We start from the raw sequence: 16,592 nt of genomic DNA on the forward strand, positions 1-16,592 counted from the left end.
GACGCTAATGCTTCATGAGTTCCCTATAGATAAGAAAACCACAATTAGGTAAGATTAAAATTACATTTCCCCCTATAAATGATGCCTCCCTCCAACTCCCCTACCCCCCCCCCCGTAACCCCCCAACTACCAACCCCCTAACCCCAATCCCCCACCCCCACCCTCCTCCCACCATCACAGTCTTCTCCTGCTGGGTGACATTTTGCATTTGAATTGTGTGATTTTTTTTTTCTTAATAGCTCCCTAAAGTTTAGAAGTGTGAGGTCTCCTTAACTCAGCCCGCCCCGGCTCACTAGCCTCCTCTAGGATGCGCTTACAAGCAGCTGACAGGAGCCCCCAAGATGCATCCTGCAACTCCACGCCCTTCTGTTTCTGCGGGGCGCACCCTTTCCTGTACTCATTTTCTCCACCTCAGCGTTGACAGGAAAGCCACCTCAGCCTTGGTGACAGGCAGACCGGGCAGCTAAGCTTGTGGTATGCCTGCAGCAGCTGCAGGCCACCCCTGACCACCCGGCTGCTGACTAAGCAGCTAAGTCTACAAAACCACCTCCTGCATAACTGGCACCCAACAGGCCCTTGGGTCCCTGTCTCCAGCCCTGGCAGGGTGAGGAGGCTTTGAGCATTGTGAACAGATAGATAGTCCCTCAGATCCCAGCAGGTGGAGTCAGGCCTTGATTTGTCTTTTCTGCTTAGCTCCTGAGGCTTGCTGAGGCCACCAGTGTGACGTCTACAGAGATGCTCACCTATCCAGCGGGTGTGAGGAGAAGCTTCCACCTGCCAGGGCCAATGGCCTGGAGCCTCAGCTCCTGGAGAGGCAGAAAGGGAAATTGCACACACATACAAATATCAGGAGTAGGGGAGAGAAAGAGAGGTTTTACTTTACGTGGGTATGCACGTGTGTGCACATGTGTGCGTGTGTGCTCATGTCTGTGTGTGTCTGTGTATCTGTATGTGTCTCTATGTGTGTGCACGCATGTATATCTGTGTGTGCCTGTGTCTACAACTCTGTGTGTGTGGTGTTTGTATATGTGTGTGCATGCACGTTTGCCTGCATGTGCATGTGTGTGTGCCTTTGTGTGTGTGTATGTGTGTGTGTGTGTGTGTGTGTGTGTGTGTGTGTGTGTGTGTGCATGTATGTGTGTTAAATAGCTTTGGTGGATGATATAGCTTCAGCTTGGTCCTTCCTCGTGGACAAGTTGCCCCCTTCACATCCTTCTATGTCCAGCCACACCCCTGCTGTCCTTACATCTAAGGCCTTGACCATCAGAGTGGCAAGCCTAGCTTTCATGACCAGGGAGAGAACTGCCCTGGAAACAAATATTCAGTAGCAGCTTAACTGAGACAACTTCTCTGTCCCCAACTTCCTGGCTCTGCCCTTTGAAAGTGAGTAAGTAAAACTGAGAGACCCATCAAAAGCAAGGACAGGTGTCACTTCACTTTTGACCTGCTCTGAAACCATGTGGAAACTCCTAGCTCTTGAAAGGGGTGTGGGGGGGGGGCGATAAAAGTGAAACCATGAGAAAAAAAAAAACCTCTTGAATGACAACTGAGGCTTCACTGTAGCGAGGGGATTTATGTGGAGAGGCTATATGTTGGGGAAGAACAGACTCAAAGATGGTAGGCAAACAGCAACAACCACTAGGAAGTGAACTTGCCGCTCCGTCACTCACCGATAAACATAATGATAAAACAGTTGCCATCCATCTTCGACCTTTCGTTCTTTTTACTATCTTAAGCACGTATAACCACTTATAAGTATACTTCTTTAGTTTATTTTTTAATTCCGAACATGCACACAACGTATCTTAGTCATATCCACCCCACTCCTCTCCAAGCCCTTGGTCCCTCCAAGATACCACCCATCCGTCGTCTCTCAACTCTGAATATGCATATATGAAACACCCCCGCCCACAAGCCTAATCCCAGAGGCTCCGTGAACATTACTGTAGAGGAGATGAGTGTAAGATCCGGAGGATGAGCAGGAGTTCTGTGACCGCTGGCCTCAGGACATGACATGGCTGTTATGCATGTGATTTCACAGAGGTTGTGGTTATCTGCTCAGGACGGCCATAAGATCAAGAGTGTTAAACGTTCCAGCAAGAAGCGGCGAGGGGCTGCTCCCCATCTCTAGATGAAATGCTAATGGCAAGTGATCGCTACGGAGGGAGAGAGCCCCACTTTTCTTGGGGTGGGGACATTGGTATCTATGCCCCCCAGTGGATAGCCCACATACACGTGCTTATGAGCAGCACTAAATGGACTTAGAGTGTCTTATTAAAACCCACCCATTTTTAAGCATACAAAAAGTCAATCTGAAGTTAATCTGTCTCTCCTCTCAAGATACACCCCTGTTTCCTGAGCTAGGGAGTAAAGACCTAGAGAGAGGAGGTATAGTAATTGGCACAGGAAAAAAAAACTGCAAGGCTGGGTGATTTATGAAGACAGATAAGACATAAAGAACAGTTCTGTCCTGCCGCCTGCACCTTTCACATCTTCTCTTTGCCTATAAATTAGATACCACATTTGCTGCCTCAGACTAGCTGGTGTGACCATGTCCGACAAAGGACAACCTTGTAGAGTTGGATCTCTTCTTCCACCTTTTTTTTTTCCTCTCCAAAGATTTATTTTATTTTATTATTATGTATACAGTGCTCTGCCTGCATGTACATCTGCAGGCCAGAAGAGGGCACCAGATCTCATTATAGATGGTTGTGAGCCACCATGTGGTTGCTGGGAATTGAACTCATGACCTCTGGAGGAGTAGAGAGTGCTCTTAACCGCTGAGCCATCTCTCCAGGCCCCTCTTCTTCCACCTTTATGTGGGTTCTGAGGGTCGAACTCAAGTCACCAGGCTTGTACAGCAACCTTTGAATCATCTCACTGGCCTCTCATTCTAGGGAACCTCCAGCCTGGCCATCAGATAGCTATGGCAACAGGTGTGTACACCATGCCTGGTCAGGTTGGACATCAGCAGCTGATCTCTTTTTGTCTGAGGCTTCTCCAGGTTCGAGCGTTCTCATTCCATCTGACCAACACTGGTCAACAGTAAACCTGGAGTGGAAGAGTCCTTCTTCGCTTAAGTATGTACATAAACAGCCTCAGACTCATTCCACGTTCTGTGGAAAGGCATTCTGTCTTCCCCTAAGTTTTTATAGGTTCTGGCTTGGATGTCAGATGAAAGTAGCATTTATATGTTTACTCTTTGCGTCTAGTTTGTGTGCTTTTATTTTTGTTTTTGTTTTTTGGTCAATGTTTATTGTCACCAAATCAAGTACCTGGGGTACAGTTCAAACCTATTGTGCCCATAGAGTCACTTAGTTTAGCCACTGTCTTGGGGTCTTTTCAGATTTAAGAGGAAAAAGAATGTATCCCTTGCTGTGTAAGTGAAAACATCCACCAGGCCATTGGATATGGTGTCTGAGATGCCAATGAAGGAGTCCAGACACCATAATAAATAAGCATCTACTGGGAGAACAGACACATGAGCCAGGACGTCAGACTGAGGAAGTTTATTCCAAGCAGGCTGGATGACAAAGCTGTGCTACTTTGGGTGGAATGGTCAGGTGGGGACTGCACTGGTGGAAGATGCTAGCATCTTTTGTCAGGAAATCTCCACAGGAGATGGGGGTGAGCAATGCGGAGGAGAGGAAGCTGTTTCTGTTCACTCCTCCAGGGATTCAACCGACATGAAAAGCAAGAGCAGAGGGGGCCTGTTTGAGACAGGGTGGTGAGACACGTTCAGACAAGTAGGGCATCGCAGATTCCAAATGTCACCTGTCTGCTCAAAAATCATTTCCTCTCAGGGTGGTCATCCACCTTGCTATAAGATCAGATCTGTAGACTCGAAGTAGTCTCCTCAGCATGGCTTTTACTAAGGCAAAGAGGCACTTTGCTGGCTTTTTACTGCTGAAAAATGGTTAAAAGGCTGTGTTATTTTTGTCTACACTATCCATATGTGATTCATTAAGCTTTTTTTATTATTTAATTAATTTACTTAGATTACAGCTCAATTGTTATCCAATCATTTGTATCCTCCCATTCCTCTCTCCATCCCTCCCGCTTTCACCCTATTCCTCTCCCCTAGGTCTAAGACCGAGGGGGACCTCCTCCCCCACTATATGGTCATAGGCTATCAAGTCTCATCTTGGTAGCCTGCTTATTCTTTCTTTGAGTGCCATCAGGCCTCCCCACCAAAAGGATGTGGTCAAATATGGGGCACCAGAGTTCATGTCAGAGTCAGTGCCCACTCTCCACATAACTGTGTCCTGTCCATTGGGTAGGTCAGAGTAGGGGTTCAATGTTTACTATTATATTGTCCTTGGTTGGTGCAGTAGTTTGGGCAGATGCCCTTGAGCCCCAATCCACCCGTCACGGTGTTCTTTCTGTAGGTTTCTAGGACCCTCTGGGTCCTTCTATTTCCCCATCTCCTATATTTTTCTTACCTAGAGTCCCAGTAGGATGTCCTCACATCTATCCCAATCTCCTGGTAAGTGAAGACTTTCATGGGACATGCCTCTTGGGTTAGTGCCTATGTATAAGTGAGTATGTACCATGTGAGTCTTTCTGCTTCTGGGTTAACTCATCATTATCATCATTTCTAGCTCAATCCATTTGTCCACAAATTTTGGGGTTTCCTTGCTTTTAATAGCTGAGTAGTATTCCATAGTGTAAGTGTACCACAGTTTCTTTATCCATTCTTCAACTGAGGGACATTTAGGCTGTTTCCAGGTTCTGGCTATTATGAATAAGGTTGCTATGAACATGGTTGAGCACATGTCCTTGTTGTGTGGTGGAGCATTTTCTGGGTATATTCCAAGGAGTGGAATAGCTGGGTCTTGAGGTAGCACTATTCCCAGTTTTCTGAGAAAGCACCAGACAGATTTCCAAAGTGGTTGTACTAGTTTGCATTCTCACCAGCAATGAAGAGTGTTTCTCTTTTTCCACATCCTCGCCAGCATGTGCTGTCACTTGAAATTTTTATCTTAGCCATTCTGATAGGTGTAAGATGGAATCTCAGAGTCTTTTTGATTTGCATTTCTCTGATGACTAAACACGTTGAGCATTTCTTTAAGTGTTTCTCAGCCATGTAATATGATTCATTAAGCTTTAATTAATTAAAGTTAAACGAGATGAAAATTTTTAATTTCTGTCTTCAGCACTGTAAAAATAACCCAGTTTTAGCCAGGCATGGTGGCACACACCTTTAACCCCAGTACTCTGGGAAGCAGAGACAGGGGGATCACTGTGAGTTCAAGGCCAGCCTGGTTTACAAAGTGAATTCAGGACAGCCAGGGCTACACAGTGAAACCCTGTCTAGAAAAAAAAATCCCCAAAACAAAAATCCAGTTTCTTGGTCACATTTACTATTTATCAAGGATTTGAGAGCTGTTAGTTACCATGTTGCTCAAAACCAGATAAGAATCCTCTCCTCTCAAAAGAATTGTCTCAAGGAAACAACAAACGCACTGCGAGGTCACGGCTGAGGTCTAAGCAAGCTAAAGTCTCAATGAAGTTGAAGAGCAGATATAGAAAGTGAGAGTGAACACTGGAGGAACCACAGCTTACGGCTGACACCTGAGGTATTAAGCCTCCTGGTACATTGCTCCGGATCGTGTCATGAGAAAAAGAAGGCTGCTGGACCAGTCTGTGGGTCCTCGAGGGTCTCTGTGGTTGCTGAAGCCAAGCAACTTTGATATAAGACTGTTGGTGGATGAACTGTTAGATGATCTTGGCAGTTATATCGAAAATTAGTTAGAAGGAACAGCCCTGAATATAATACCAAAATCCTCCTTGAATGAAGAGGTAGTGACCAATACTTAGTGGTTCACAACCATGAGACAGGACACCTCCGTGTGGACAGGAGCTCCTCAAGTCCTTGGTGATGAAGCTAGCAGTGTCTGAGGGCCACACAGGGTCTTTGAGGTAGATCCAGATTTCGTGGAAAGCACATTCAAGGGGGCGTATTTATGGAAGAGGTCCAGCTATAGCGGAGTCCAGTACAGTGGCGTAACGGGCCTCTCAGCAGGCCTAGGAAGGCTTTGGAGGAAGTTCACAAAAAGAAGAAAGAGCTTTGAGTGTAATGAGTATAGCAAATGAGGAAGAGATGATTAAAACATGACCTGAGTGTGTGTGGTAGTGACCAGGAAAGAATGACGTGGTGGAGTCAGAGGCTCACATGGTTCTCAGCCTATGGGCTCCGTGTGACACTCTGACTGTTCCTTTAGTATTCTTGATGACTATTTCCTGGGTGGGGAGAGACTTGGCTGAATTCCTGTGTGCCTAGCTCCTGGCATCAACACAGCACGCAGTCACAAGTAAATCTAAAGACCTTCTCTTACCCAAGTGTTAGAGGAGGGAGGGATTCTCAGTGCTTTCCACCAATGGACTCCTAGGGAGTTCACTTGCTTAGAGGCCCCACATTCTGGGGACCATAACTGTGAAGGCCTAAAGCCACTGGGGAAAAAACAGACCTTGGGTCAAATCTTCCCCATATGGTCACAGTTAAGAAGATGTGCTTGCCTGGTTCAGAGTAACATCAAGAAAACCAGGGTCTGGTGATGAGCTAAAGTATCTAGACTGTGAAACACTTTCAGTCCCACTCAGAATGGCTATGCAGTGGTTTACACCCCATGGGGAGGGGGCGGGGCTTGGAGAGGGCAGAAATGAATGTGTCTCCTCATCCGCTCTGATCCTCTCAGCTTCCTATATATGAGTTTCTCAGTGAAACGCAGATTCTGATTCAGAGTCCTGGGTGGAACCAGAGAGTCTAGGTTTCTGACCAGCTCCCAGATGGAGCCAATGGCTTTGGTGTGCTTTGTATTGGTAGATAGAGAGAAAGCTGAGAAGACGGCAAAGTCCGTGTTCTCTTCAGGAGACAGAGCCTGGGATGGTGAAGTTGTATTTGTCCGTTAGTAAAGAGAGTGAATGGGAAGGAAAGTAGGTACTGTGTGTCTCCACATAGGGAGAAAAAAAAATGTGTGTCAAGAGGATGTAAGAAACTCAGGGCAAATTTACCTCCAGACCCAGAAAACGCGGCGGATAGCAATAACGTCGTCACATCAACCAACAGCTGGCCAGCACTTGAGCTGCCTGCTTGCTTTCTCTATTAGATCATCTGCCCAGAGTCACGCAAAATGTTAGACCCAAGCCAGAATGTGTCCTGCTCTTTCCCAGCACCCAACCCTCGCAGCGCTGTGAACATTTACAGTAGGTGGCACTCTTGCCTCTCACTTAGCAAAGGTGCCGCAGAAGGCCAATTGCGGCTTCCTTAGGTCCCATTTTCATTAATGTGGGAGCCCAGTGATTTCCCTCTTCCCTCCAACCCAGACGTGCGCGCGCTGCACTTCACTGATGACTGTGGTGTTGCTGGCAACCTCGTGGTCATAGGTTCTCATGGGGTGGTCTGCAGGCAGTTCAGCTTTGCCAAGTGCACGCCATTGCACCTGTCTACTTCCTATTGAAAAGAAGGCCATATGATCAACGTCAATTTAATTTCTCCTGACCCACCAACACTTGGCGAGTGGGATTCCTCTCATCTCCCTCACCACTGACCCCTCCCTTCTCTCCCTTCCTGAGTCCTGAAGGACAAATGTCTCTTTACAACCTTCTCCCTGTGGCAGCATCCAACTTCATGTGAACCAACAGCAGCCACCAAAAGTCCTTCAAGTTGCCTTATGCCAGCATGTTCTTCCTCTGAACTTTTCCAGCACGTTCCTTTCAGTGTTATAAAAGATCGCAGGGCAACGCGGCCTGGGGGGTTTCTCTGGGATTTCTCCAATAAGACTTTGTCACCTTTCCACCTGTAATTCACTCCCAGCAGTTTACTCATGCCCCTTAAATACCCTGACCACCACAATTTCCCAAGAGCATCTACGTTTGCTCAGTTTCCTTTCTGGTCCCTGAAGGAGCCTAGAGAGGTCACTAAGAATAGAGACGTCGCTTGACTACTTGAGTCATTTTGAAACCCTATTTCTGGCCCTGAGAACAGCAGCCATGGGAGCAGGAAGCAGTGGAAGTTCAAAGAGGCTGCTTAGCGGAGCTCCCAACTAATGAAGAATAATAGAAGGGTGGTAGCAAATGTGTTACCACTGTCGGCTATCTTTTTGTTTTAACCATAGCAGACCAAAGGATAAAAAGATAACACGGGGCAGGAAGGGTTTAAGAGGATGACACAGCAATTATGGAGGCCTGTGACCAACCACAGTGAGCATTATTCCACTCTAGAAAATCCCAGAACCGCACAGCCAATTTCTTCAGATCACCTCCTTAATCGGGCAAGAAAACTGAGACTCAGAAAGGTTGCAGCTTGCACAAGTGGATCGTGGAGCAAGAACAGAGGCTGAAGCTCCAGACGTCCAGCACGCGTGCCTAGGTCCAGACGGTAGCGTCCAGCACGCATGCCTAGTTCTAGAACCTAGCGCCCAGCACGCATGCCTAGTTCCAGACGCTAGCGCCCAGCACGCATGCCTAGTTCCAGACCCTAGCGTCCAACTCTCTAGACTCATCACTCACCGACGAGCTGGAGGCTGGGTGCTGTGCTAGAGGATTGCAGCTTCTTCCTTCTCACTTCCTCTTCCCTAATTCTCAGTTGTCCTATTTCAGATGCCGTTTCCATGAAGAGCCAAGTGTATTTCAATAGGACTGCATCCCTGCCCTGCCTATCTTCAAAGGCTCGAAACCTAAGCCTGAGTGAGCTGATAGTATTTTGCCAGGACCAGAACAATAGGGTTCTGTACGAGCACTATTGGGGCAAAGAGAAGTTGAAGAGCGTGAGTGCCGAGTACCGGGGCCGCACAAGCTTTGACGAGGATGACTGGGTTCTACGACTTCACAATGCACAGATCAAAGACATGGGCGTGTACATTTGTTATGTACAAAAGAAAAAGCCTGAAGGATCTACTATAATCGATAAAACAGAGACGAGGCTAACAGTGGTCGGTATGTGGTCAGTGTTGTGTATCGATTGTTGGCCGACTCGGGGAAGACCATAAATGAGCAAAAAAACATGGAGGGTGGGGATTTAAAGAGACTGGAGAAGAAGGCTGAAGAGAGCCACTTCTAGGAAATCCATTTGATGGGAATGTGGGATCTGAGAGCGGAGAGCTGGAGGCCCTTTCTACTTGAGTGGTTTGTTGCTTGGGGATCAGTGAGAATTTTCTTTAGAGATAAACTAGAGCTGGCTGAACAAAAGTAACGCCAGATTAAAGCAATGGGCAAAGTGGCATTGCACCCTTTTAGCCTTAGGTCTTTTTACCCAGGGGGCTGAGAAGATGGCTCGGTGCATAAAACACCTACAGCACAAGCATCAAGACCTGACTTGGGATTCCCAGAACCCACATAAAAAGCCAAGAGCAGTGCATGTGCCCCTAACCTCAGAACTTGGAGGTAGGGAGTCGGGTGCAGAAACAAGGGGATCCCTGAAGCTCATGGCCAGCTACCTAATAGGAACAACGAGCTTCGGGTCCGGTGAAAAGGCTGATGAAAAGTAAGAAAGGTGAAGACTTATTGAGGCAAGACATCTGACATTCACTTCCACATGTGTACAGACTATACACACACATGCTCACATGCAGGCATGCACATGTCAGCACACACACAGAATCAAACAAACACACATGCATAGACACATAGCACGTACACACACACATACACACATATGCACACACACACAAGTACACATGTGAGTACACATGCAGAGACAAACACACACATATGAGCATGCACACACACACACACACACACACACACACACACACACACACACAGTCGTCCTACCAGTGGTGATAGCTGAGATGGGCTTTCCCTTCAACTTTCCATAGATTGTTTATGAGTTTTTGCTACCCCAACCATGAGCTCAGGAAACAGAAGGGAAACAACCCACTGAACAAACCAAAAAAACCCATCCTCTCAGTTTCACCAGGCTTTGAGAAGCCTGCACGTCACTACAGACCTTTGTAACTAGCACACCGTAGAATGAATCTATCATGTGAGTCCGTATTTACTAATTTGATAGATACTGTATAGATATTTGGAACCACCATGGTAGGGAAGATTCAGGACACTTCCATCACACTGGAACAATCTCCTCTGGGATAGTTCCTTTACGGAATCATTCTCTGTTTACACATAGCTCTTGCTTTGGGTCCTAGAGTTCTGTCATTTCAAGAATAGCATACAATGGAGCTGAGCATATATGTTTAACCTTTAAAACTTATTTCTTTAATCAGCAAAATGCTCTTTGTGTTTCACCTGAATTGGGTGTAATCAGAAATTTGCAAGTTTTTTTTTAATTGATGAATTGCATTATATTGTCAACCACCAAAAGACACTGGGTTGTTTCCAGTTTTAAGCTACTGTACAACTGTAAGCCTCTGTGTGGACCTAAGTTTGTATTTGTCTAGAGTAGACACCGAGCTGTGGTATTGCTGGATCCGATGAATTCTTCATTAACTTGGAAAAGGCAGACCAACATCTTGTGAGAAGCAACGTTTCCTCCTAGAATGAACACTTTCTGAACTCATGGGATAAAACAGGCAAAACCAGACATAGACAGGAGTGCTGCTCCCCATGAGCACAGTGTGACTCAGATGGGGCTACCAAGTCAATAACGCTCTCAGTGCATGGCAGACACCTTTTGAGAAGCTGTGTGTTTTAGGAGTGCCATAGATAAGCTTTGAAAGCCAGTTACCTATTTATTATAATGTATATTAGTACTGCGACATAACCCATGGCTACAAAGGGTATTGTTGACAAAGCTAAACAAAATCTAGTAATCCTCGCAAGCATCAGCAGAATGTTCAAGGAGCACATCGTTGTTGCAAAACTCACAAAGGTGGCATGCAAATGACTTCCATTTTTAGAAACAATACATTGTATTATCTTTTTGGTTATGAGTCCAGCCTTTAATGGCTGAGCCATCTTCCCAGCCTTTCATACTGAACTATCAATTAGTATATAGAATCTGCACATTTGTCAGGTCCAGGATCTACGTGCCAGTGCCCTTCAGCCCTAAAAACAAGAGTGGATAGAAAGATGAGGGAGCATTGAATTTGCCCACAGATGGGTGAATTCTTATACCACAGTAGTCCACAACCTTCCTAATGTTGTGACCCTTTAATACAATTCCTTATGTGCTGGTGACCTCCAACCATAAAATTATTTCACTTCTAATTTCATAACTGTAATTTTGCCACTTTTATGAATCATAAATATCTGATATTCAGGATATCTAATATGTGACCCCCCCCAAAAAAAGGGTTGCAACTCACAGGTTGAGAACCACCATTGTTACAGCACATAATGATAGTCATGTCAAAAACCAATATTCCGGGTTTGTAAACACAAAGACTCCACTTATTACCCACATTCTTAGGTTCTTAAGGACGAGACCCAGAGCACAGCAAGGGCCGTAAACCCTGTGAGTTCCTGGTGGAATTTTAGCTCGACCCCTGAGTGGGAAGCCGAAATACTTTCCTATAGGCCCAATAGTTAGAGCAAGTCTCCACTGGGACCCCACTTCTTATAGTGGTGGCTTCACCATGGACCTTGGTAAGATAACTTCAGCTAGCCTTCTCCTGGAGAGCACTCTCTTGACTTAAATAAGGAGTAAATGTATTTCTTGAAAGATAAATGTAGCCTTATTACATAACTCTCACTATGGGTGCACACTTTATACACATTGAGATCGCCTGGTGTATCCCAATCGGGGTTGACGTCAGCTGTTTACTGTTCCTTCATAAATACACCTTCATTTAGGACCGACTGTTTCCATCTCTATTCTGTTTCCAGCTAACTTCAGTGAGCCCAAAATAGAGCTGGCTCAGAATGTAACCAGAGATTCTGGCATAAATTTGACCTGCTCATCTAAGCAAGGCTATCCAAAACCTACAAAGATGTATTTTTTGATATCTAACTCAACCGAAAAACACGGTGAAGACATGCAGATATCACCAGACAATGTCACAGAACTGTTCGACGTCTCCATCCGCCTGGCAGTCCCGTTCCCAGATGGTGTGTACAGCGTGACCGTCTTGTGTGTCCTGGAAACTGAGTCGATGAATATTACCTCCGTGCTTCACAATTTAGGTAAGGCTGCTTCCCAAGACGACCTGTTTCACCCCATGTCATATGCAAACAGTTCAGCCCAGTCCTCCAGTGTTCACTGCTTGCTGGAAAACCCTCCAGCAGGGCCACCAGGAAGGACCCGAATAGAAGGCTACTGGTCCATTTGTGTAATCCAAGGTCTAAGAGTCCATGAACCTGGGCCGTACTTGAAGGCACATGGTCCTAGCCCTGAAGCCCAGTGATGAGGTGTTGCAGATAGAAAACAGATCTCCTAGCAAGAAGCCTTCGATTGCCTAAAACACATACATGCACATACAGAAATGTATGCACACATGCATATGTACTCTGTATATACCTGCTTCCCAACAGTACTTACTGTGTGTACAGAGTCCTTCTAGTTCCTGTGGGTTATAAGGATGAAAACTCGGATAGAAGACATCTAGTTCTTGAGCCTCCTCCAGAAAAATAAATCCATGATGCACACATATGACAAACTGAAATTTTTTTTAAAGATGAAATTCAAATCTAAAGTATAGCTCATGGAAACAATTGCCTCACATTAAAACAAGCTGATAACCAGTCCTGTGAGCATTCAGAGGCAGGCAAGATCTTTAAAGTCAGGTAACTCTTCCTAAAGGCACGGGGTGGGGGGGGGCTTATCATACTGTAAAACAGATTATTGGGCTTAGTAAATATGGTTTAAAAGGGGGGGGACAGAGCTCTGAATGAAAGACCCTCAAATTTGGAGTGACTTTCTGCACAGAAAAGCTGAGATAGCATGCGTGCTCAGCGGGTGAGAGGGCCACAGAGAACCAGATGTATCTGGTACAGAGCAGGGAGTGTGCTCAGGACAGACTGAGGGAAGGAGTCCCTGGGGCACGTTTTTGATGTGGTTTCCATGATAATGAAAGAATGTGGACCCTTGTCTACAGGCGGAAGAGACGCTCCCTCCCCGGTAAGCTTTGAGCTCAGACATAGGTGAGCGGAGCCCCCTGTTGGTAACAACCCACCAGACCCAAATGTGTTAACCCACACAAAAGGTGTGAAAAGCTGGCTCTTTGAAGAAAAACATATCAAAGGTACCCTGGAGACAAGCCCTGGGAAGTGTCCTGGGAGCATCTCCTGCTATTCAAATACGCTTAATTAAAAACCCAGGGGCTGGAAGATTTGGCAGCGCAACCCCCATCCCTCTCATATAGCACTGTCCTTGTCCTTTTTTTAAAGCTTAGTGAATTAAAATGTAGTTGTTTGACTCTTTTGTCTTTATCTGTAATAAAGTGTAGTCTGGCCTTTTACAAGCCAGAAGCCCCCTTCCACCTCTGGAAGGAACGCAGGGTTTTTTGTTTTTTGTTTTTTGTTTTCTCAACTCATCTGAGCACAGCTGCCCAGTGCTCCCTTCCTGCCCAGAAGGCCTTCCTCGCGACTGGTTCTCAAAACAGAGCCTTTTTTAGCCAGCCTCTAGAAGGCTAGAGAAAACTCTGGGGCCAGATTTTTAGCCCAGCCTCACAGAGAAAGGAACCCACAAAAGAACAGGTTGAAACTCCGTCCCAGCTTTGCCCCACAGGGAGCTAATCCACACCTGTACTCCACTTCTGACAGGCAACCGTTCCTCCTACAATAAAGACACTCTGTACCCACCTGACCCCCATCACTGCTTATCCCAAGCCTGATCCCACGCCCCCAGCCATTTGCCTTCTGCTTCTACGCCCCTTCTCCAGTCCAGGCTATGATTTGCTCCTTCTGACGGCATCCATCCATCCATCCCTTTCTGCATCCCCTGGCTTTGCCTCCTCCTTGATCCTGGTACCTCCTTCAGTAACTATAGACATATTCCTAGAAACATCCCCATGTCTAGTGCCCATAGCCAGTTAAGCAACCGAACCTACCCCTCTCCTAGTGCTGGTTTCCTTTTTACTCGGAGGTCTCAGCCACCGAGAACCTAGTAAAAGATGGGGTCACCCAGATATCCTAGTTGCTCCTACTGCAACATCTCCTGGTCATATAGAAGATACTTTAAGCCGGACCTGATGCTTAACACCTTCAGGCAGCCACTAGCATCAGTTTCCCACACCTTTGTCTACAAATGAACAGGGACTTGTCAACACCATACACTCATTGTGACTCACATCAATTGTATTAGAACATCCGCAGGTACCACCTTCACTGATGCTTTAGCCTTAGCTACTTCATCAAACAGGCTTACATCCCTGTGTCCTTAATCTGGGCCCTGATCAGAGATAGGTTAGTTAGTGTCTTAGCGAAGGTTTTATTGCCGGGAAGTCGCACCACGGCCGCAGCAACTCTAATAAAGGAAAACATTTCGTTGGGGCTGGCTTGCAGTTTCAGAAGTTTAGTCCATTATCAGCATGGCGGGAGGCATGGTGGCACGCAGGCAGACGTGGCACTGGAGAAAGAGCTGAGAGTTCTACATCTTAACCCGAAGGCAGCAGAAGGAGACTGTGCCACACTGGGAGTAGCTTGAACATAAGAGACCTCTTAAAGATTTTTATTTAGTCATTTATTTTATGTATATGAGTGCTCCGTCTTTATGTACATACCTGCATGCAAGAAGAGGGCATCAGAACACATTAGAGGTGAGCCGCCTGAGCCACCATATGGTGAGCATAGGGGAGCTCAAAGCCCGCCTCCACAGTGACGTACTTCCTCCTACAAGCCACGCCTACTCCAATGAGGCCACCTAGAAGTGCTGCTCTCTATGGCGAAGCATTCAAATGCGTGATTCTTTGGGATCCATTTGTATACAAACCACCACAGCTACTGAATCTTTTTGAGTGTCAAAAGGCAGAAGTCTTCATATTAAAAAAAAGCATAGCCTCCTCTATTGGAAACTGCAAATGGATTCAAGTGAGACAGAGACACACTCACAAGGTGTTAAATATGCTTTACGACGCCTACAGTTCTTTTCCTTACTATTCTAGGGACAGAGCACATGCCTACAAGTTGTACCTAAACTATGGGAGATTTGGATCCAAATTTTCCTACAATTTAGGATTAAACAGAAGAACTGTTCCTTTAAAGGTCTATGAAGTGAGCTATTCAGCTTTCTATCAACTTGCCAGACTGCAGTTAGGCATTTCTATTCTAGGAAATAATTCCTGGCCCTTCAGGGATCTGATTTTTCACGGAATGAAGAAATAGCAAAGGTTTTCTAACAGAAGAGGTGTGCTGAAAGGCTGGCTGAGGAAGCCGGGGCCTTCCCCAGTAGTAATAATAATCAAATACATCGAAGTAGACACCCATTAGGAGATTGTGGCCGTTGAACCCAAGGAGAGTAGAGGAAGGGAGGGAAGGAGGGAAGGAGGGAGGAAGGGAGGGAGGGAGGAAGGGAGGGAGGGGGGATGGAAGACAAGCAGCAAATTTAAACCTTTCGTAAATGAGTTTCGTACTAATGGAAAACTTGTGGTCATTTCTAGTTCTTCCAGAGACTGCAGCTGTTGAAGAGAAATGGACACTCGGGGCTGTGGCTGCCGGTGTCCTTGTTGCATTGTTCTGTGTGCTGCTGTTCTGTTCAAAATTACGGTGCAAGAAGCAGGAGCAGCCCGGCACTTAGAAAGGTGATGAGTGTCATTGTCCAGTCTGAGGATGAGCACCTAATGTCTGCTTTTAATGAGCATACAAGATGAGAAGCTGGCTCAGTGGTGCAATGTTACGTAGCATCAACAAGCCAAGTCAAGTCTCCAGTGCTGAGCTAACTGTTTTTACATGAGAATATGAAACCATGGGTTTCACTGCAACACTCACATGTTTATGCTGTATTTTGCATATATTCATCTCCCCATATCGTCACTTGTTCACACACACACACACACACACACACACACACACACACACACACACCAATGACCTTCTATCTTCCTGATAATCTTCCCTCTACTCTCAGAAGAAAAGTGATTGCTAGACCTAGATTCTGCATGAGCAAAACCACATTATAGTTATCTTTGAGTCTGGCTTATTTTGCTGAGCATGGTAAGCTCTATTCATTTACTTTAAGATGACATAATTTTGTTCTTAATGGTAGTTTAATCAAACTTTATAGTACATATATATGTATGTATATATCCCATGTTCTCTTTACTCATTTACCTGTTGATGGGTCTGTATTTTGGCTACTGTAAATAGTGACATAATAAACATGGTCTATGTGTCAATATCTTTGTGGTATGCAGACTTAAATCCCCTTGGTTATAGACACAGGAATAGTATAGCTGTGTCACATGGCAGTTCTATTTTTAGTCTTTTGAGGAACTTCCATACTAGTGGCTGCCTTAATTTGCATTTCCATAAACAGTTTACAAACCTCTTTTTCCTTGTTTCCTTTCTATCATTTTTTCCCTTTCCTGATGACAGTCACTCTTGACTGAGATGCCATTGGGATCTCATTGTAGTTTTTACTTGTATGTTAAGTAGTGGGAAGTGGGTATTTATTTATTGATCATCAGTTTCTTTAGGAAGTGACTGCTCAATTAATTTATTAATTGTGTGCTTGGGGGGGGGTTATTTTGTATTTA

At 45.6% G+C, this 16,592-nt stretch overlaps 1 protein-coding gene across 4 annotated transcripts in view; it reads left to right on the top strand.

The window, feature by feature from the left end:
- The window catches only part of CD86 (CD86 molecule), a 65,484-nt gene that overhangs the window by 37,603 nt on the left and 11,289 nt on the right, over positions 1-16,592 (top strand). For 3 of the 4 annotated variants that reach the window (XM_084800504.1, XM_084800501.1, XM_084800502.1), the window contains 3 exons: positions 8,602-8,937; positions 11,788-12,084; positions 15,498-16,224. In XM_084800504.1, coding sequence (XP_084656630.1) covers positions 8,602-8,937; positions 11,788-12,084; positions 15,498-15,634 — 770 coding nt within the window. In that variant the 3' untranslated portion in view covers positions 15,635-16,224. Of the gene's footprint in view, positions 1-8,601; positions 8,938-11,787; positions 12,085-15,497; positions 16,225-16,592 lie in introns of those variants that run through there. The other variant, XM_084800503.1, reaches the window with a different exon arrangement.

The sequence above is a fragment of the Acomys minous genome (assembly GCF_964271855.1).
Source record: "Acomys minous genome assembly, chromosome: 11".
NCBI lineage: Eukaryota > Metazoa > Chordata > Mammalia > Rodentia > Muridae > Acomys > Acomys minous.